The sequence below is a fragment of the Excalfactoria chinensis genome, chromosome 10 (genome assembly GCF_039878825.1).
Source record: "Excalfactoria chinensis isolate bCotChi1 chromosome 10, bCotChi1.hap2, whole genome shotgun sequence".
Lineage (NCBI taxonomy): Eukaryota > Metazoa > Chordata > Aves > Galliformes > Phasianidae > Excalfactoria > Excalfactoria chinensis.
The window spans coordinates 15925616-15942513 of NC_092834.1; the positions used below are offsets into that span (position 1 = coordinate 15925616).

General features: G+C 38.8%; 1 protein-coding gene across 4 annotated transcripts in view; it reads right to left on the reverse strand.

Moving 5' to 3' along the window:
* Positions 1-16898, reverse strand: part of ACSBG1 (acyl-CoA synthetase bubblegum family member 1) — a 34369-nt gene that overhangs the window by 7512 nt on the left and 9959 nt on the right. For all 4 annotated transcript variants that reach the window (XM_072345069.1, XM_072345068.1, XM_072345066.1 and 1 more), the window contains 7 exons: positions 15693-15775; positions 7511-7728; positions 6799-6887; positions 5896-6016; positions 5338-5418; positions 2472-2621; positions 494-670 (listed from right to left, as the gene is read on the reverse strand). In XM_072345069.1, the coding sequence (XP_072201170.1) occupies positions 494-670; positions 2472-2621; positions 5338-5418; positions 5896-6016; positions 6799-6887; positions 7511-7642 (750 nt within the window). In that variant the 5' untranslated portion in view covers positions 7643-7728; positions 15693-15775. The remainder of the gene's footprint in view (positions 1-493; positions 671-2471; positions 2622-5337; positions 5419-5895; positions 6017-6798; positions 6888-7510; positions 7729-15692; positions 15776-16898) is intronic.

Here is a 16898-nt window from a genome sequence, read left to right on the forward strand (position 1 = left end):
GGTCCACATCACTGAAGAAGAGGTTTGGTGATATAGTCTGCAATCTGCCTCCATTTCCCCTTAAAATTGCTTACACTTCTTCCACATTTATCTGCCTAAAATAGAAGCTTATTGATCTAGACTACAAATTTGGCACATACATTCAGAATATTGTGAGCATAAATTGTTAAGTTAGTTGCTTAATCATGGAAAATACCAGAACTGACTTCTTCCCAAGCTCTGTTGTATCGGTTAGGAGTTTTATGTGGGGACAAGCGAGAGACCAGCTCCTAACTTCAGAAAGAGACTCTTCCTATGCAGTTTCACCACAGAAGTAAATGGAGTTTAGAGCACTGGATCGTGAGTCTAATGGATTTTATTTTTCTGTAATTCCTAAAATAACAAACTCTCGATCTTCATCTTCTGTGCCTCTTCTAAGATCACATTTCCTCCTTCAGATGTTTTCCTAGATTGAAAAGTGCAGTCTTAATCAGGCGCAATGCAAGGCAGTTACCTTCAGAGCATCTGGCTCAGCAAAGTAAACTTGCTCTCCCCATTTGATTCCAGTCCACAGGTCATATATTTGTGCAGCTATGTGGCTGAGTGGAAGATAGCTGACTATGGACTCCTGCTGGACCTCTGCAGGTTGCATATCTCCTGCTCTGCTGCAATGTGCTGACGTCCAAGTTATCTATTTAAATTAAAAAAATATATAACACATTTTTTTGTCCTTTAACACAAACAGGATCTGCATGGTACACTAATACATCTGTGAAGAATCTGCTTACAGAACTTGTTGAAGACATTGCAATCTTTGACAACATACCAGGCTGTCATTCCTCTGGTGCCACTCAGTCATAAGCAAGGTTAATTCATCTAATAGCAACAAATGTTTGCAGATAACAGAAATAAATGTGCTTGACTGGCTTATGAACACTACGAACTCCCCTCAGCCCAGTGTCTCAGCTAGAAAGGCAGCCATGGACTAGATAGACAAGGAGAAAAAGTGATCAGCCACCTTCTGCAGTTTTCCTCCTATGCACACTTCCTATCACGCTGGCACTTTTCACTAGCACGATCTAAATGCCTACCTGAAAAATAACAATATTTACTCAGTAATAAATGAACTCACAGGATAGTTAAGTAACTGCAACAAGCTAATTGCCTTGCACTTGTCATAACATGGCCAAGCACAAACAGGGATGATAGCAGCACTATCCTGCTCCTTCAGAAGATTCGCTGCAATGGTTCAGAGGGCCTCCCCCACATATACAAGCAGAAGTGTATGTGTGAATAATGCTGAAGATTTCCTGCTTGACTTCTATAGTGAAAATGTATGGTGTTTCCTCCTTTCTGATTCTTCTTCATTTATCTAAGAAGATGCAGTTGAAGGATGCAACATATACACATATTTGTTATTAGAATGTACTGCATTCAAGACCCACTCATATGTGTGGATGTGAGGAAAAGAACATGACAGAAAGAAGGAAATAGCTTTCCTAGAGGAGTCCAATTAATCTCAAGTAGCTAGGTGAGGATGCTCAAAGGAAATTATTTCAACTTGGTAGGGAAAACATATAGATCACATATAATACTTGCTATCACAGTATATCCTTTTCTTCAAAACAAACATGAAGGCTAACTTGAAAGTATGTTTTACCCTAGAAAATAGAGATTCTCTAGGAAAAGCTTTTAGTGAGCAGCATACTGTGAGAACAGGCCACTCCAAATTTAGGTGGCAGCATTGGTCAAGCAGCTATCAGAGACTTAAACACCATAGGCAGAGTGGGATGTCCTTGAAACGTGTCTGTACAGATTGCTCATCCTCTTTATCCTCCAAAGCCTTACAGCATGCAGGCACGCTCATAGCAAATCTGTGTGAGTGCCTGTGACCAACTCAGCTCTGGTTTTTACAGATGGACAGTGGCACACTTCTTCTGACTAAAGAAGGCAGCAACAGTTACAGGCAAGGCATGTTTTCCACTGTTGGTCAACATAAAAATAGCCTCTCTGTGATCATCAGCCAGGAATAGTTTGGCAGCTAACGTGGAAGTGATACCAGACTCTTTTGAGACAGAAGAACATAGAATTTGCAATGCCAGGTCACTCTTTTTGTCTGTCAAGACTACTGTGTCCTCCTTCAAGGTACTTCTGTGCTGACTGCATACATGTGAGTGATTGTTCACTACCTGTAATTGCTTCCACATTCTTTTAAGAGAAGTGACGATGAATAACAAAGTGTGTATTCGTAATAAACTACACTCAAACTTGTGAAGTGCTACTTAGAATGGAATTTCATTTTTCACCATGTTTATGCTTTATCAAAACCAGCCGACTGCATTTTCAATGTTGCTTCATAATACACCATCTGTGTTGCAAAACTAGAGCCTTGAAAAGTCTCCAGGTAATGTAGCAGTCTTTTCAAAACACAAGAACACGTATCCTCATACTTTGCTATTTTTTGTGCTCAAGGAAAAGTTGGAAATACGTACATTGTCATGACTCAGCATAGCTCCTTTTGGCTTCCCCGTTGTTCCTGATGTGTATATTAGTACGCAGCACTGATTAGGCTTTTGGGAGTTAATAATGTCATCTAAAGTAGCATCACATATGTCATCTCCCAGCTTCAGAAACTCTTCCATCTAGAACATGCAACAGCGAATACAGGATATCATCCTTGCAAGTCAAAAACATGAAATTACTAAATCTGTCTTAAAAAAAATGGCAGAAAAGTTCAATGTCTTTCTCTGGACACAATTCCAAGGCAAGTTTCCCCAGAAGCTGCCTGTGTTAAGAACTCAATAAGAATACTGTATAACTTTATGTGGAAGCTGCACACAGACAATCTGAAATTATGCTGCTGTGAGTCTTTTCATCATCTCCAAAACAAATAGTATTGCTGTTTCCTTATCCAAGATGCATATGTGCAAGTCATAGAGAATACAATTACATTACTACTTCACACTTAGATTGATAATGACTTACTTAAAGGAATCTGAATCTACATTTTTAGAATTACACTTACCATATTCCATTTTTAATTCCCTGTCCACTATATAAATATTTTCAGTAAAAGAATGAAAACTTCTGGGCAAAAGCATCATCTAGATATATGAATGCTTACCCAAATTCCCTGCTGCTTAACAGCAAACAGAACAGATGATGCTGATCACAGCTTCCATTCAAATTTGCTTCAATCTGGAATGAACTAAACCTTTCATGATGTTGGACTTTTGTGCAGCACAAAGTGGTCCGAGAAGCATGACGAGCTTTATCCTCTACACTTCATTGCTTGTTCTAGGACACATCTACCGTGTGTACCTAGTATCCTGCTAGTTATACTGCTGATCTCAGTGCTAACTGAAAACTAGCATAAAATAGAAATTAAGGAAGTTGGTAACTAAAGGTCAGTTTCCCATCAAGACTGGGTGATTCAAACAGTGGTACAGAACCATGTTATCCAAGAGCAAGATAGAGCAGCATATCCATTCTTCACAATTTCTTACAGGCCGTAATCCAAGGTCACACAGTTGTACAGGGGATGATGTGAAGGATAGCAGAAGTTAAAATCTCCCCCTCTGCTTGAAGGGGAGCTCATTCTTTCCTTCAAACCTCTCCTTGCCATTGGCAGTGTGCTACTAATGTTGCAAAACCTTATCTCTGTGGCACCTAGACAACAAGTTCTTGGGTAGCAATGCTGTCCACTGCTAACCACCACTTCCAAGCTTTACACTTTCTTCTACCAAATCAGCTATCTGGGAAGAGAGTAAGAACAAAACACAGCTCTACAGCAAGTAAAGGACTCATCGCTAATTATCTCTACCCACAGAATACAGCTCTATCTATTTAACTAGTTTCTGGAAAGTTTGGTGTTGTCAAGGCTGTAATTGTTCCTACGTGACTTAACAGTTGCTCCTGCTTTCCTGACCTTACTGTCTTCTCATACCAGAATGTGTTAATCGCTGTATATCTGTTGCCTAGGCTTTGTTTACGGAACAGTACCTGCAACAGTGAGTGCTCCTGTTCCGGACTACGAAAGGTGCAAACAGCCACAAACACTACTGACCGTGTTTGCATTCTGGAAACACATGCAAATAAGAGAAGTAGAACTCTGTCCTTACTGCAGCAATTGCTCATTACATCTCAGCTGTCAAACGGCAATCCCTTTTATCATATGACATGTGGTTTAGGTAACTTAGATCAAAGATAATAGATAATCATTTCTGCCTTTGGAAATTTGATCTCCATTTTCTCCTTTGTGCAATATGAACTATGGCAACTGTCAGACTTCCTCACAGATACCCCTCTCCGTGGAGAAAATATGTCCAACACACCTGAACAGGGCTGATTTCAAATGCATCTTTCAGTAATAGAATAAACCATGTGTTAATTCTCTCTTCCAAAAATCTCAAGCGTTGAGGATTCAGCAAGTGCTGTTTCAGAATTATCTGCTAGACCTTACTCATTTCACTATGAAATATAAGCAGCAATATCTTCGTGTTCCATTTTTCTTATACTATATGTAAAACTGCTCCATATCAATGCATACAGTATTGTAACACTGTGTATTATGAACAGCAAGCTGTGGGTGAAATAGCGTAAGTAGTTTGATGCCGTTAAGACATTTTTCAGACTAGATCCTGATAATCTGTAGTGCACTTAAAAATGGGATTTTTGTATTCCTATGTTTTCAATTCAAATGTTTTCAATTACATTTTTAAAATATACTAAAAAATACTCTGACAAAAGCATTTCCTGCTCAGGTTAAAGTCTAAACTTCAGCCACTCAATTTTCTTATCCTGAACTTGTCCCTTTCAATGCTTTATTCTTTCCATGTGATCTGAAGATTCTGCATATGCTAAGAAAACATGATCTTCCTTATGTAGCCTGCAGTTCATTCTCTTCACGTGTTGCCTGACACCAGAAGTATCTGGTGCAAATAAGATGTAGATATCATTTGTAAAAGTACAGGCATTTTCATCTTCTTGGATCCAGTGCAATGATCCACAATTCAATTTGATTAGAGCTGGCAGACAACTTTTTTTAAATGGTAAGAGCCCACTTTCTCACCTGAGAAGCCTACAGGTGTTCTGTCAATCAAAACTGAAAACCAAACAACAAACCAACCAACATTAACACAAAAGACAGCTAAGCAAGGTAGCTCTCACTGTAAATGTCAAACATCAAACATCATGTTACATGCAAGCTAAACAGAATGCACTGATAAAACTTCTGAATACATTTGCTGGAAGACAGCAATGCATTCAGAATGCCAGACGTTCCACAGATCAGAAAGAGTAGAAATTCATCAGCTAATTAATACCTTGAGAATAGTAACTGTTCCAGCATTCACGTACCGTATACAAATTTGGATGTCTCTCCAAAATTGAATCCCTGTATAGCACAACAGCTTTCAAGTGTGGCAAACGATTCCAGATCTATTCAATTTTAAAAAATAATTATTATAATTTGTTATTCATATCTTGTATTTTCCCCACCAAAGTTCTGCCAAAACGGTAATTGGGTTGACTGAAGAAACCTCCCACTTCCCTCCTCTGCTGCGTATTTCCCTCTAATTCACAACCATCTCATTTTAAAAAGATGTTAAGATACACAGTCTGCTCTAGAAAGACTGTTTTCAGCCAGAAAATTTAACTATTCATTATACCAAAAGTGGCTCTTCAGTGTGCTCCCTCTTACAGCATCAAGAGTACATATCAAGGCATGGGAAAGATCAAGCTGAAAGTTGACCACTGCTGCTGTGGTTACCCATGCCAGGCACCAGACTTACTTCCAAACTTATTCTGCCACTAAAGGTTTCATGATACAGGTAGCAAACATGGCATTTGGAAACAATGTAGCATTAAGAAGCATGGAAAATATGGCTTCTAAGTAACTGTTCAGCCACCTCATACCTGCATTATCTTGTCCAATAGTTTCTGATTTTCCACAACCATGATGTTGGTTTTGCTGTCATAGGCGATGTAGTGGCAGGCCTCTGGAGAATTGGTTGTATATATTCCTGTGACAATTCCTCTGGATCCAAAATTTGTATATTTTGCATAGATAGAATTATTTATATTTATATGCACACACGCATGTAGATTTAATATATAGCATACACATGTAGATTTAATATATAACATGTAGCATTTAATATGCAGAAAGTAAATAAGATATCAGGTGAAAGCTGAGAAGGGTATAAAGATGTGGAAGTACACATTATCACAGCCGTCATGCTTGTTTCAAGTTTTCAGACATACATGGGCAATATAAGCAAAATAAACTCAATTCAGTAGAAGATGCTGCAGTCTTGGATTCAGTATTTTTGCCTGATTAAGGCTACAGTGGAGTTAAATCAGAAAGTGATTAAAAAAACACTTGTCCTCTTTCTCTTCAAGCTGCATGTAATTATCAGTTTGAATGTCACTGTCACTGGAACAAACAGAGGTAAAAATCTAAGTTGTATTGGTGTATAACAGGACAGAAGGAATCAGGCTAGTGAGTATTTCATCTGTCACTTTGCTCACTTGAAGTTACCTTGAAATATTTGCATTGTAGACAAATATCACAAAAAGGGGAGTCTTATCTGTTTCCCACATTCTAGTGACAGAAGACTGTGCAACTGTCACAGGCTTCATTTATGAGTGTCTAGACTAATCCAGATAACACTGAGAGCTATGAGACTCCAGCAGATTGCTGAACATGCTCATCAACTGTAGCACAACTTCCACGATGTGGCACCAATTGCAAATTTCTAAACCTAACAGAACAGAAACCTGAACGTTCCTACACAAAAGCAAAGTAAATAACCCTACCCAGCAAACACAGCTCCAACAGCTGAGATGAACCACTCTGGAGAATTAAATCCAAGGATTGCTACGCTGTGGAATCTCTCAAGACCAAGCTTAAAGATAATAAGCATAACGTTATACAAATATAGGCATGTTGGACAGAAACATAGAGCACAAAAAATGAGAACACGTACAAATGATGGAAAGTTGCATTATTTCAACACTGACAAGATACATCCACCCCCATCTCTATGCCAGTATCCATGGCAAAACCAGAACCTGTCAGAAACAAACATCATCTAAACTTTCCACCCCCCCCTCCTGCCTGATTAAGTTCTGCTGCTGGGACAGGCCTGAAAAACAGACCTTTTCAATGTGGACAGAAGCATCATGAGAGCTTGCCTTAGACTCTGCTCAGAGTGGTTTTGAAATAGTCTTTATCTTGACAAACAGTGTTTCTTTCACCCACCTTTCTCTTAACCTTAAAGCCCTATGCTAAGCATTGTACCTATGCTTGAGTGAAACAACAGCTCTTCGCTTGCAGTGGCAGCAGTTATTATCTCTCAGACCAAAACCATTTCTATCTTTATTATTTCAATAAGAATGTGTCTGCCAGTCTTCAGTTAATAGAGGGAAAAAGAGGAAAAACAAAAAAAAAAGATGAAAGCAACCTCTGAAAATTGTTTTTTAAGGAGACAAGAGAGAAAAAGGAATTGGTTTTGCTCTCTGTACCTACCTTCAAGAAGCTCTTGGCTGCTTTCCTGGAAAGGCAATAGTACTCTGAAAAAGTTATCTTCTCCCACTTCCCATTCTTCCTGCTGGCCAAAGCATTAAGAGAGCCATATTTTTCGAGGCTCTCCTTGAACATCTGATGAACCGTTATGGGAATCTGTGGACATGAGTTATCTATTCTCAGTCTGACTCTGCCATCAGCAAAGGAAGTCCACAAAGACTCTGGAAAGGAAAACATTGTGAGGGTACATTACTGAAAAGTACTACAGCAACAGCAGATCACTCCTCCCTGCCGCAGACTTCTACAAGCACGGCATGCAGGCTCATTTTCATCACTAGTGAAAATGCACAGCTAATGGAAGTGACTGCGATGAAAAAGAGTGCTTTGTAGCTTAGAATTTGCTCCCACAAATAGTGTTATTGTGCTCCTTGTTTCTGTTGTAGCTTCCTATTTATTTCCATGGGAACGTTACTTTTGGCGCAAACTACATATAGACCTTCACCTCCACTTACTGTATCTTGCCCTATTTCATATTTTGCCTCCTCCTCTTGTCTCTCTCATTCTAATTATCTTCCCAGTCATTTGCTCTTTTTTAATCCTTCTCCTGCTTCCTTGGCAAGACAGGATGCAAGCAGGAAGCACCACCCAATGCCACTTGGCTTTCACGGAGGTGTCAAGGACTGCAGCAGTCCCTGGCATTCACAGCTAATGGCTGCCTCAAAGTCCTTGGCTTGCAATTTTGCTCTTGCAAACCCAGCAGGAATCAGACTTAATACAAGTACACTTCTAAGAGAATTTAGGAGCTAGTTAACAGGCAAAACTTGGGTGAATTCTTAAAAGGAAGACAAAAAGAAAATAATCAAAACCCACATAATTCTCTTGATAAAAGGCTAGTTCCCATCCTTCAGAAAGAAACAGTACAAGAACATTCTTCCTGTCACATTTTCCTTCCCACATAAGAAATATTTTTCAACATAAACATAATATATATATATATATATTCTACAAAGAAGTGGAATAAAAAAAGAAAATCACACAAAATATCTCAGCTTTGTAAGAAGTAAAAATAACAAAATACAACTTCCTGAAATTTCTTAGCTTCAGTTGGCATGGAATTACTTTCTTCAGAGTGTCTGGTATGATGCTACATTTTGGTTCTACGAGAAAAAACAATGTTGATAACACAGTGGTGTTGAGAGTTGCTGCTAATGGTGCTGCACAGAGCCATACCTATTCACAGGGAAGGGCACAAGGAGCTGCGAGGGAACAGAATTAGGACAGCTGACTCAAACAGGTCAAAGGAATGTTCCATACCATGTGACATCGTGCACAAGGAGTTTTGAAGGGGTGGGAATTCATCTCGCTTTCTTCCACTGCTTAGGGGCTAGCTGGGCTCAGGGGGTGGCGAGCAACTGCTTGTGCATCACTAGTTACACACACACATGCACACACACGTGTAGTATTTACATTATATACATCCATCGTACCTGGATAACACATGCAGCCTCCCTCAAGTTAGGCTTAACAATCCACACAAATAATCATATAGCATCTGAAGCTTCTGTAAGCTCATAAACATTCACTTAGAAAGCTTCTCTTTGCAGCAAAAGGTCTTCTAACTTGTGACTTGACTATAGAAAATCAGATTCTTAATCAACTGAACAAGCTATAGGAGGAAAATACCACAGCCAGCCTACTTTGCTGCCAGCATTTTGTGAAACTACTCCAAAGATTTCAGTGCCCTCATGCTATATCCCAGCATATGGACAGCATTTTGAAAAAAAATAGCTGATTTACCGTTCTAATCCCTTCCCAGACAAGAGGATACAAGCCCTGGTGCTTGAATTGAATGGAGCTATCAAAGCTGTGATGTGTATCAATCTGACACTACTGTTCCTGATTGATATTATGCTGCATTCAAGTTCCTGACACACAGCCTTGTGTTTGTTCTGTTTGTCAGGATGGACAAGAAATTAACAGCGACAGCAATAAACACAAATCCTAAGGCTTAATCTTAATTTGCCTTCATTTTCTCATGTATGAATTGCATATAACGATTTTAAAACACAGGTGCAGAGCCTTACCCAACATTTTTGTGTGTATTAAGGTCAGTGGATAACAGGCTCCATAAATCCAGGTATTTCAGAAAACAAACAGAAATAGAAGATGCTAAGTAATGGACAGAGAGACTTCCTCAGTGTAAACAGTGGCACCCATCAAACATTTAATAAGTGGAGAGGGCAAAGCAGGTATTTCTGTACTTAATCCCAGTTCTGGTGTGAAGGATGAAACAAACCTGTCAGGAAAGGAAGCTATTGCTAATGTAAATGCTTATTTTCCCACACTGTCACAAAGCCGGGATGAAAAACTCTGTATGATGTCTTGGCTTCTAAATCAACAAAGATGGGACAGACCAGAGGTGTGGGTGTACACGGGTGGGCAAGTGCTCTATCAAAAACAAAAATCACACCACAAAGCTAAATTACAACATTCTAGTCTGCAGATTATTTAAATAAAATAATAATAACAAAAAAAACAACACTCTTCAGTGTCTCTCCAAGTGAACTGAAAACATTAATATTACTCCTCAAATCACATTACAGAAGTTGTATAATGACAGTATTTTCACTGCAGGCATTTGGTAGACAATGTATTTGTATCCAGACTAAGAACAGAATGAGTGTCACAGAGACTCAGCAAGTTACCTTCATAACACACACTATATGCAGTGATGGAACACACATCTCTACATTCATTCAGCATCTGCACTTGCACGAATTCATGGGTAAAACTTAAATCTAAAGATAGTTGTTAAGTCTCGATAAAAAGAAAAAAAATAATCTTAAGAATTCTGTCCCACAGATTTTGAAAAACCAGCAGAAAATGAACAACATGCTCTGTTGTTGTCAGCGTGCAAAGGGACATGAAGTGGAGGGCTTGGTCTTTTCAGAAAGAGCCTGGGAAGGAATGCCTGGCTAAACACTGAATGAACTGATTATGTACTTTGGGAAAAGCAAAATAGGTGTCCTGTCACACTAGCAGCTGAAAGCTAAACTGCAACATCCAAGCTGGAAATGAACTTGCTATCTGAAACCTAAGAGTAAATCAGCATAAGGATCTTTTAAATAAACTATGAGCACTGATACATTATATACCTGTAGATTTAGAGAACATAAGGAAAAAAACCAAACACACAGAAGCAAGCAATCAGAGCAGACTATTCCTCTCCTATTCCTTCCAGTAACTCCTACCTGCACTACACTTTGTATCCTCGAATGATTCTTTGCTCACTAATATTCAACCTTGGCTTATGTCCTTCTCAGTATTTCACTTAGAGATAGTGAGAAAGTATCTGCTTCAAAAAAACTCAACACGTTTTATTACATACATTAAAATAATAATAACAAAAAAACAACACAGATTTTAATCAGGTACTCAACTTTGAATCCCTGAGCCCCTTCTCAGAAATACGGTCTGACTTTTGTGTGGTGCTGTGTGAAGCCAGGATCAGTGAACCTTACGGATCCCTTTCAGTTTGGGATATTCTATGATTCAAAGTCCCATACACTCCTGTCCCTGCAGCATAGAATCACAGAACTGCTTGGTTAGAAAAGACCTCAAAGATCATCAAGTCCAACCACAACCTAACCATACTACCCTAAGTAGTAGTTTGACCTCAGCTCAAGTTGATAGGCCATAGTTATACCCTGAAAAGCAGAAACTAAAACTATGATTTAATTTCTGCTTGAAACGCATTCAGTTTTAACTCACAAAATGTTGTTTTGATTACATGTCACTTCCTGCAAAATATCACTCTGCTCTAATGACCAGTGAAGGCATTCAGCTCTCTGCCGGAGGCATTTTTTTAACAGACAGTCATCATCCCAGATTCCACAGCCGTGATGCCATTGCATTCTGCTGACAATACAAACACATCATTCCTCCTCTTACCTTTCTTGTTTTTTTTAAATGATGTTTTCTTTTGCCCTTCAACATGTCTTCAGCCCTGAAAGCTAAACTTTGCAGTGAAAACTGGGGATGAGTGTTTACACACAGCTTGGAGTCAGAAAACTTGGCATCTGCACCAAACTTCTCTCATGTGAATGAACAAATTAAACTAAGAGGTACAGACCTTCCTGTGAGTCAGAATACATTTAGAGTGATTTTTTTTACCCAAAAACAAACCAACAGCTTTCCCTGCTGCTTGCCTATACTCACAGTTAGGGTAGGAAGATGAGATTCTGTTATATTATCAATCATGATAAAATTGAAGCTTTAAACTCTCTAATATATATATATAAGAGAGTTTAAAGCTTCAATTTATATATATATATAAATAAATAAATAAATATATTTGCATTGCATAAAATAGCTGTACTATTTTTAAATTAGAAAATCAAACAAACCATGTTGATGTTCTAGTTCACAGATGCTTTCACCTTTTCCAGTGGATGAAAAGGGAATATTTTTCAGCCACAATAAAATATATTGCACTGTAGATGTAGTGAACTGCTACAACAGTGGATCAGAGATATAAAATACCCTTAAAAAAAAAAAGCTTCTGCAAACTGACATGGAGGGAGTGGTGCAGCAGAACAAATAACTGGGTATAAAATAAGTTTTGTAATGACAGTAATGCTCTTAAAACTGATTATGATGCACCAAAATGGAAGTGTGTGGAGGGTGTAATCAGGAGAAGGATCACTACTGAGACATTGCCCAGGCATACAGAGATAGAAAGTTCAAAAACAGTTAAGTGAGGGATGAGAAAAGGGCTTCAACATGCACATCAGAAAACAAAGGAAGACCCAAGGATATAATGAGCAGCTTACTGACATAGGACTTGGAAAGGGATGATGTATTCAGTACCTTCTTTGCCTTTGTGTTTACTGAAAGGCTTCCTAAGTTTCTGTGCCTAGTGACAGGTGAGAAGTTCTACCTACAGTAGCAGAGGAAGACCAAAGTAGGAACCTCGTATGCAAACTGGATATATACAAAAATGCCTGTGGCCCAGATGCATTTCTTCACAATCAGAGATCAAGTCCCATGTCATCTCAAGCCTATTCTCCATCACCTTTGAAAAAATATGGCAATCTGGTTGAGATTCCTAGTGACAGAAAAAAGGCAAATGTCACAATTATCTGCAAAAACAGAGAGAAAGAGTATGTGAGTAATTGCAGGGCAATCTGTCTTACCTCAGGGAAAACTATAGAATAAACCCTCCTAGAAATCACTGTGGGGCATAAAATGGTGACTGAGACCAGCCAGAACAGATTTACCAAGGCCAATTTGAGTCTGTTCAACCTAACTGACTTCCACAATGGCTGTGTAGATGGGAGGAAGAGAGAAGTGGCATATCATTTGCTTTAACAAGGTCTTTAACCTGGCTTCCCGTAGCAGTCAGACTCAGAGGATTTGGATGAGATGGAGTTGGAGTATCAGGTGAATGAAAAAATTGGCAAGATGACTAGTCTCAGAGAACAGCAATCAACATTTCCAATTAGAGGTGACATTCTTCAGGGGTTAGTCCTGGAAACAATATTGTTTTAATGACTGCATTGATGTCTTGGACAATGGAATGCACCCTCACCAGCTTCAAAAATGACACCAAATATGGGAAATTGGTCAATATGCCAAAGGGTGAGGCTGCCTTTCTGATGGGCTCAAGCAAACTGGAGCAACGAGCTGATGCAAGCCTCAAAGCTCAACAGTGATAAATTGTAAGTCAGCAAACAGAATGAACACTGTATGGCTCACTCAGCAGAAAAAGCCCTGTGGTTCCTGGTGGCAATCAAGCTGTATGAGAGTCAGTATTACACTCTTGAAAGGCTAATTCCTGGGATGCATTAGCAAGATTACAGCCAGCAGATCTATGGAAGTGATTACCAAGGAAGTGATTATGTCCCCCTACTCAGTACTCATGAGGTAACACCTGGAGCAGCATATAACTTTGGAAGTCCCAGTGCAAGAAACTCTAGCAAACTGACAGAAGCCCAGTGGAAGGACTCTCGGGTGTTCAGAGTGCTTGAGTACAATACATAAGAGAAGCCTCTGAAGGAGTTGGGTGAATCTAACACAGATGGCAGGGGGATTATAGAGAAGATACTCTTCTCAGAGGCACACAGCAGAAGAACAAGGGACAACAGACATGAGATGCAACAAGGAAATCTCTTACTAGATAAAGAAGATTTCACAATAGAGGTGGCCAAGATCAAGATCAGGAAGTGAGAGGATGTGGAATCTCTGTCTTTAGACATATTTAAAACTCAGCTGGAACAAGGCAATGAGCCTACCTTTGAGTGAAAAGCTAGACTAGCTTCTCTCCAGATGTCTTTTCCAACAAATCATCTTGTAATTTCATCAGTATATAGCCAGCACACAAACTCTCATCTAATTTTACAGATTTAAGGCCAATATAATGCTTGCTGTCCAGAGTGACACTGCTCTGGATTCATATGCACATTATCAGGATAACCAAAACATGGTCTGATTCCATAGGAATGAGTTTCTATAACCTGATGAAGAAGAACAGAGGGGAAAAAATTCCAAAACAACCTGAGGTCTTCATTAGACAAATTTACATCTGAAGTTAGAGAACATAAAACAAGACAGTTCATAACCAGAAAGCATCACAGTCTCCCTTCCATTTACATACAGAGCAGACCCACCTACAGCATGGGCACTGCCACATATATCACTTTTTTGACATTTAGTCCTCTCCATACTGATCATCTGTTGTGAGGTGCTTCCAAGTAGAAAACTGCTGCTCATTTAAATGGATAGCAGGTAGTGCCACTGATTCTCAAAGTCAAATAAAAGACAAAGACTAACTTCAGTTGTAAGCTCCTGATGCATCAACTTAAAAACGTATCTAAGATCAAAAAAAGGAACTGCTTAATTAAAATGAATAGAGAGTGTCTTGTGATCACAAGAAAATTACGATGGAATAGCTGGAATGGCTTCTACCCTTAGCTGTTCATCTCACATCTCTTACAGAGTCCATAGTAACCTATGCAGGAGTGGTTGAACAGCACACACATTCCTTCCTGAGCACTGTGGTTTACAGACCAGCATATTACTGCAAACCCCAGCCAATAGTAACCTCTGGGACACAAGCAGGGTAGATGATGGTAGCAGTAACCAACGTCCCAGATAAATGCTATTAGAAATATAGGTCAGAATCTTCACGAGCATGCAAATAAGTACTCTGTAGAATTACAGCCTCAGTTATAATCTACACATTCAATATGTGCCAAATAACTCAATAAAACACTCTGAAACATCTGAAGATAAAAGATTTCTGCTTACAGAAAAACAAAGCGCAAATGCCTATTAGTTCAACTGTTTAAAAAAGAGAATAAAAACAGCAAAAAACCCAAACACTCCAACTAAAATGAAATTTTAAAAAATCCAACAAAAGAAAACAAATGTGAATCAAAGAACTGAATTTTTTGAAGACTACTCACACATATGAATACAAGTGTGTATTAATACACATGGAAATCTGCATGTGGTTTGCCACATACATATCATTTCTTCAGGACCCAGTTGCAGCCGCTACTCCACTTGTCTTATAGTACAAACACAACTTGTTTGAACAAGCAAATTCAGATAGCAGTAGCTGTCTCACCAAGGCAACAGGAGCTCCTTCAGGGCTGCAAACTTTCCAAAGAAGCGGGCTATGTTCTGCCTCTAAACTTCCCCTAAGCCACTTAGAAACAGAACTCTTTATTTAACACTGCACTTGGTTTAAAATTACAGTAGTATGTATATGCTACAACACAGTGCAGGACTGATCAGAGGACAGATATTCCTCTGCAGCCTCCAGTTATTATACTCTGTGCCAAATCTTTGATAGCTAAGAGCTGGTAAGCAGGCTGTCATACCAAAGCTAAGACCACAAAGAATGTGAACTTGATGTAGATCAGGCTACTTTCTACTTTTGTCTAATAACTGTAACAAATACAGACAAAAACTGTGAGAAGCTAACTGAATTCATGCAAGTTTATAGAAAGTTCCTTACATTTTTTCACTCGCCCCAATTCACCTGAATTTATTCTCTGGATGCATCCTTTTATCCCAGCCCTGAAAAACCGTCAGTCTGTTTGCTAGCATAGATATGAAGATTACAACTAAAAATTCTAAAAAAGAATTCAACTTCCAAAGATCCCCTTTCTTATCTTACCTGTTTGCTCTTGGTCTTCATCCTGGGTCTCTTCAAAATGAGCCAACAAATCTCTGCAGACAGGCTGTCCATCAGCAGTTCCTCTGAAAGAAGAGAGAACTGTTAAGAACGTAACTCCAGGAGTACTAAGAGGATCCACTGCAATCCACACACAAGGGGAAAAAAAAACACATCAGGAAAATAGTAAGAAACACAAACAGGAAAATGAGTATACAGCTCAGAGGAACAAAGAATGTTTTGTTTCTCTTTTGCACACTCTACAATCAGGTTAGACAGGGAAAAGCCTTCAGTCAGGATTCAGTAAGGATGGCTTTAGTATTTCACTGAGAGGATGCCAGATTCCACATTGTGGAACACACAGGATGGAAGCACTAAATGTGACTCTCAGAGGCCATCAGCTGAGTGATATAAAGAACACACAATCAGTCCTAACCTTGACCACGCTACCAGCATATTTATATCACACTTCTTATCAGTTTTCACTGTGAATATCTGTAAAGGCATGAGTTAGGGTTTGGTGGTCTTTTCTTGTTTTCTTTCTAAAACTAGGAAAAGAATGAGATTCAGTTCGTTATAACAACAACATATTTCTCAAAAACTGCATCAAAGAACTGATTTTCATTATATCATGGATTAAATTAATATTTCTTGGTTGAAATTTAAATAAGTAAAATTTTAAATAGATATCAAGTTTGTATAGTAACATACTACTAGGTATATAAGCAAAAAATCTAAATAACAAAGGAGCACATAGAAGTGAATAACTGCATAAAGTAATGCACTACAGAATATTAAGAATCATACTGCTACTGATGAATAATCTGATGCATTAAAATAACGTGACCCAGTGAAACATGTAAGTTTCTCAACATCTATATTTAATAGTTAATAGCCATATCTGATACCACTAGTCTGAATATATGGAAATATGACTTTTCCTTCAGTGTAAGGCTTCAGCCTGCAGACTTTGATTTAACTGACTTCATTTAATAGTACTGTGGGTGGGAATCAGCAGCCTTCAGGGGCTGAGAACAAGTTTGGATCATCACTTCCTCCCTCAGAACAATGCAAGAGTCCTTAGTGAAGCTCAAGTTCTTATCCCCTGTATTTTGGAAAGTTCACGCAGAAAAAGAAAATCCAAACAATGCCCTTCCCAGCTGTCAAAAAAGTAACAAGCAACTTCCAAAGTAGCTTTTAAACACAGCA